Source organism: Gymnodraco acuticeps, unplaced genomic scaffold (genome assembly GCF_902827175.1).
Source record: "Gymnodraco acuticeps unplaced genomic scaffold, fGymAcu1.1, whole genome shotgun sequence".
NCBI lineage: Eukaryota > Metazoa > Chordata > Actinopteri > Perciformes > Bathydraconidae > Gymnodraco > Gymnodraco acuticeps.
Window position 1 is genome coordinate 1,562,862 of NW_022990391.1, and position 5,885 is coordinate 1,568,746.

The window sequence follows — 5,885 nt, forward strand, 5'->3', positions numbered from 1 at the left end:
TTTTTGTAGAAAATAATCTATAGAATCCTATAGAAAAACCCATGGATGCTTTCTATAGAAGTGTTCTGTAGAATACCATTCTGTAGAAAACTATAGAATTAGTGACCTATATTCTATAGAATCTGTGGATATTTCTATAGAACTTCTTTGAGGAATACTATAGCATTTTTGCAGATATTCTATAGAATTTACCTATGGATTTTACTATAGATTCTGCAAAATAATCTATAGAACAATCTATTGATGTTTCTATAGAATTTCTGTAGAATATACTGCAGGATAGTGGCAAATATTCTATAGAATTCACCTATGGATTCTACTATAGATTCCACCAAATAATCTATAGAATCATATAGAAAATTGCTATTGTTGTCTATAAAATTGTTCTGCAGAACAGTACAGGATTGGTGTAGAAATTCTATAGAATTAACCTATAGATTTTCCTATAGATTCCATAAATAATCTATAGAAAATCCATGGATGTTTTCTATATAACTGCTCTGTACTCTATAGAATAAGCTCTACAATATGAATGGACAATACAGAATCTTCTATAGCTAACACCACATGTGTTGTGACATTATATAGAATATTGAATTATATAGCAATGCCTGATATTGAGTCACATACAGCTATATATTTGATACATGTTTTAGAGAATGCCCCACAGTAATTATGTGTTACATGCCATATAATAGACTGAAAAACAGAGTAGAGTACTGCAGACTCCAATGAGTTGTTTGTAACAGACTCACACTAACAATAGCTATTGTTATGTCACTTAGCTTTAATCTCCAGTTGTAACAGATAATTAGTTACATAACAAAAGTGATCAACGTATACATACAGATGCAGTCACAGAAATTCTGGAGCATTTACATCAGAATATAATAAAAATTGTGAAGCATGGCAGTGAGTAAAATATGTTACTATCCAAGCAAATATAAAGTACCTTAAATAAGCATGTGTGTTAAAAGTACCAAGATTAGAGCATACAAACTGAGCATAAATGTAATAGAACATTGGGCTATATACATTTATTATTTATATTTATTTATTATATCCCAATATACAAGGTTTAATATAATATTGTTATGCCGGTAAGCTACTTTTTCGCAAGTTATGCGAATTTGGGCCAAGAGACCTTCTGGGATAATGAAATGAATGATGAATCTGTACTCTATTGGCTGGCGTCTGGAGCAGGGTTTCCGTTAGCCGGTAATTACCGGTTTTTAGCTGGTAACATTTATTAAAAACCGGTAAATTCAAAACCTGCCGGTCAAAATGTTTGGTAATAATTAGGAAGGCTCCGATAGATCGGCCACCGGTCATTATCGGCCGATATTCACTCTTAATAGTTTGATCGGTGCTCTCTATAAAGGCCGATCAGGAGAGCTGGATCTGATCGATATGGACATAAACGCGAGTGAAGTATAACCGGACACGCGAGAGAGATCAGATCAGCTGCTGCATAATCACCTGAAGCCCCGCCCACTGTTTAGCGAGCTGCATGAGGAACTGACGGGCTGTCAGAGAGAGAGGGAGGGAGAGGGGAAAAGAGATGATCCGTTTCTCCCGTGTTATTATTCAAAGTTAATGTAAACTTTTGAATAATGTACGTTATCTACTACAAGTAGTTTGTTTGAATGTAATAATTATGTTGTTTGTTGTTTGTGGAATCATTTATTGAAAAATGGATCTGAATTTTTCGATCTGTTACGATTATAGACTGAAGCAATATAAAAATGAGCCCCGTGAACTGAGTTTTAAACTGAAGCATATCTGCTCATAGTCCGGTAATTACCTGCTAACGGAAACTCTGCTACACAACTCTTACTATTATTATTGAAATATGACCGGTAAGTTTCAAATTTGTCCGGTAAAATAAATTCTGCCCGGACATTTGACCGGCGAGAAAAAATCCTGGCGGAAACCCTGGTCTGGAGGTGTTGCCACTTTCCTCGCCGAGACCACTTTGGCAGCCCCATTCATTTTCTGGCGGATGGCCAGCCGTACCTCCATGTCCGTCTTGGTGGCGAAGATTTGTTTTGCTGCCGCTATAACAGAATAATATATTGAAATTTGCATTAAAGCCATTCACCAAAGAATATTGATTCATGAAGGTAATAAATCAATCAATTTTTTTTAATGCAATGGTTAATATAAATAGTAATTTAATCAGTACATGTATTCATATTATAATAGATGGTCGATTTATGACTATATATTACTACACAGAAACTCTACAAATAGTTCACTTAATTCCCAGCATCACAACATTGTTTTCCACTACACTACAAAATATGTATATCTACCATGTACTTGGAAGATTTCAACTTGCACATGATTTCAATATAAATCTACTTTATTTGCCAAGTTGCATCATACTCCCACCTAACACACTACGTATATATGACGTAGTGGTTAGGTACCGTTTAGGTAATGTCTTGAAAATACGTAGTATTTACATAGTACATGTTTATGCACGTACTTCAGCAACGTTAGGCCAACTACGTAGTTATATTACGTTGTGAATACGTAACAAGGACACGTAGATGTTTATTTGGTGATCTGAGATTTGTTTTTGTACATATTAGTTAATTTTAACGTTATTTAATTAATGCATAGAAGCAATTTTCTCCATAGAACAAAATTATTAGTTTTTGTATGTGTATGTGAAAATTGTGTGAAAACTAGAATACATTTTACTAAAGTAAACTGAACAAGTGTGCACACTGCACACAATGTATAGAGCAGTTGCATGGCAGTTTGGCAGTTGGAATCTTTGGTACGATCTTTGTTCAGATTTTGCGCTTTTACAGCGGGAACTACGACATGTCTTGATAAAATATGACATGTTTCTTTAATAGTCATAGAACATGGAGGATATGTGAAGCAAAGTTTAGCACAAAGTAGAAACAAACATTTGCAGGGGAAGCCGAAAGGTCATGAGAAAGTGCCCATTTGGTAATTTCACTACGTAGTAAAAAAACGTATCTGGCAGTCCAGAAATTCTACTAAACCACTACGTTGTAACTACGTAGTTAATACGTAAATGTGTTAGCTGGGACTATTGCTACATATCAACAAATCTTACCAATTATTTCAGCAACCTCTTCTTGTGGAATGCTGTCCTTCCTCTTGCCAGCATCAGACTCCTTACTGGCCTTGTAGCCAGTAAGTGAGTGCTTGGCCATGTACTCTGTGCAATACAGGCCATGGAGGAGGTCATTGATGAATTTCTGCAGCGAGGTGGTCGAACATCGCCTAATCTGCCACTTTGCTATTGGGAACTGCAATGAAATCCAACAGCATAATATTGTATTTTATTAATTGACTGTGACAAGTAACAAATAATAATAATAATAAAAAAATATATATATAATAATAATGTACCATCTAATATCCACACAGACTGAAGCAGGTATTACAATTGATGATATTGGAGTTTGCAATCGGAATTTATGCTGCTATAGGTTACAGTAGGTGGATGATATTGGAATTTCAACGTATATTATAATGGTGATGGCGAAATGGATCTTTAGGCCACCATTTTGCACAATCTCCAGGCCAATTAAGAGATCTGGAATAATGAAATGAATGATTAAACAATTCTCTACTCTTTTGAATTGATCTGCTGCTGACGGTACCAACCACTTCGCCACGGAGGCTCAATTTTGATATAATTAAAATTGAATATACAAATTGACACAGGCACTGCACCATGACACTAGTCCAGCTGATGGGTTTGGAAGTAATACATCTGGAATTCTCTTCCTACTTAGCGGAAACATCAAATTGAAAAGATAATTCCTTACCTTTTTTGCTGATGGGGAACCAGCAACCGATGCATCTCCATCATCTCCATCTCTGTAAGGCACGCAAGGTAATAACTAATTAACTTCACATCCCAATAGTATGCAGTGTTTGTTAGAAAAATGTGCTCAACCCTTTTGGCGCTAATTTTATATTTTTTGTGCATTGCTCAGCGCTGGATATTTCATATATGTATTTCAAATAATATGTATTTCATATATGTATATATTTAGTTCATATATATATATATATATATTTGATATATATATATTCCATTCATATATGTAGGCCACGAGTGCATTAAGGTCAAACGTCGACTAGTCGCCTGCCGCGCCGAAAGAGTTAAACAGAAAAAGCTGGTTTGTTGTAAATAATTAAACACTGCATGGCCCAGAGACATGCACAACCAAAATCCAGTGTGTACTAGAATCGTTACAATTATAACAGAAGCCCAAAAGACAGTAATAATTATTCATAAAAAATGTAAAACTCATTAATTTACCTCAGTGTACTTGACTCTCGATTGAAGGGACTTGGAGGTGTCCTCATGGGCATTGTCATATCTGGCAGCTTTGGAGCTGGCGTGTGACATAGCAGCTCCAATTTGGCAACAACATCTCCAGCGACTGAAAATATTCATTGGCACATTTCAGACATGGGTTCGAAGTACATATTTTTTCTAATGTAAACTTAAAACATATTCATAAACATTTTATATATAAAGGTTTTGGAACACAACAGCATTCAGTTTTCATGCATTAGCAGAAATAATGCAAATCACCCATCCTCCATGTTTTGGACTGCTACTGCGATCAGACCCGCCAGACTGTCTTCCCCCCAATGTAATAAAACAATTATCTGTAATGCTGAATAAGTGAAATTGAACACTTACTTTTGTTCATTCTCAATGACGCCAGCAATGTAGCTTTCTCCTCCTCAAGGATGTCTATTTGTTGTTGAAGTAGTTTGCATTTGCGGCATTCCTGGTCGGGATGCGAACATGCGGCTTCGGGCGGTCCACTGTTGTCGTGGCTGTGTGAATACTTTTCCTGCAAATAAATATTTATTAATTATTTAAAACTAGGTGATGTTTCTTTTTGCCCATGGCATGACACAATTTTGGGTAGACATACTTACATAAATACATACACACCTACATACATAAGCAAAGTACAAATAAAGGTACCAGAAATGTTGGTGTTTAATGGTGTATATAACCAAATATAATGGTGTCAAACGGCACAAAAGTTATACTTCTTCTATATGTGTTACCATTACACCCTGCAATACCACTACGCTGACAACAATGTAGCCATATGCACGAGTATCAGAATTTCAAAAACCACTAGTCCTGCTGGCAAGTTGTAAATTATCTTGAAGTTCTACCCTTGTAAATAGATATTGTATATATGTTTTTTTATTTATTGGACCGCGGACATAAAATTATAATACATAGTACATAACATAAACAATAGTGAGTTGCATGCTTACTATTGTATTGAGAGTACACTCCACTTAGTTGAGCTTATATATATATATATATATATATATATATATATATTTACCTTCAGCTGTTCCAATACCGATGATGTCATGCTGCTCATTGTCTTCTTCTTCTTGGCAGCGTTTGAAGGTGGTTTGGGAAGGGATGGTTCTTCCTATAACATAGAAATAAATGTATTGCCTTATATATATGCAACTTGTCATGGCTGATGAATATAAGTTATAAATAGTGAATATAATGTAATATGGTGAAATGTTGCTATGGATTAACTGATTTCCTCAAAAGCTAGACACTATATTAACTGTATCTCACTTCCACAATTTAATTAAACAGGCCAGCATATATGCATGGTACGTTAGATGAAACCCAGCCACCATGGCAGTAAACATCACTCCTAAAACTAGGATGCAATTATAAATTATATATAAACACGTTTATTAAACTGCCATATACTGCATATGACTGACAGTATGATGCAGACAAACACAAACCACCAAATCTGGAGTACTCCGTGACCACAGAGTGTGAACGTTGTGATCAGCTGTTTTAGCGCAGTTCTCCAGTG

The 5,885-nt window shown here is 35.4% G+C and overlaps 1 protein-coding gene across 1 annotated transcript; it reads right to left on the reverse strand.

Annotated features, from left to right (window-relative positions):
• Positions 1-1,802: 1,802 nt before the first annotated feature.
• On the reverse strand, positions 1,803-5,510 carry LOC117551589 (BEN domain-containing protein 6-like). Its single transcript, XM_034224504.1, has 6 exons — positions 5,382-5,510; positions 4,709-4,865; positions 4,319-4,442; positions 3,819-3,870; positions 3,098-3,293; positions 1,803-2,057 (listed from the first exon to the last, which is right to left on the reverse strand). The coding sequence occupies exons 1-6, from the start codon at positions 5,418-5,420 to the stop codon at positions 1,867-1,869; spliced, it is 759 nt and encodes a 252-aa protein (XP_034080395.1). The 5' UTR covers positions 5,421-5,510; the 3' UTR covers positions 1,803-1,866.
• Positions 5,511-5,885: the final 375 nt, after the last annotated feature.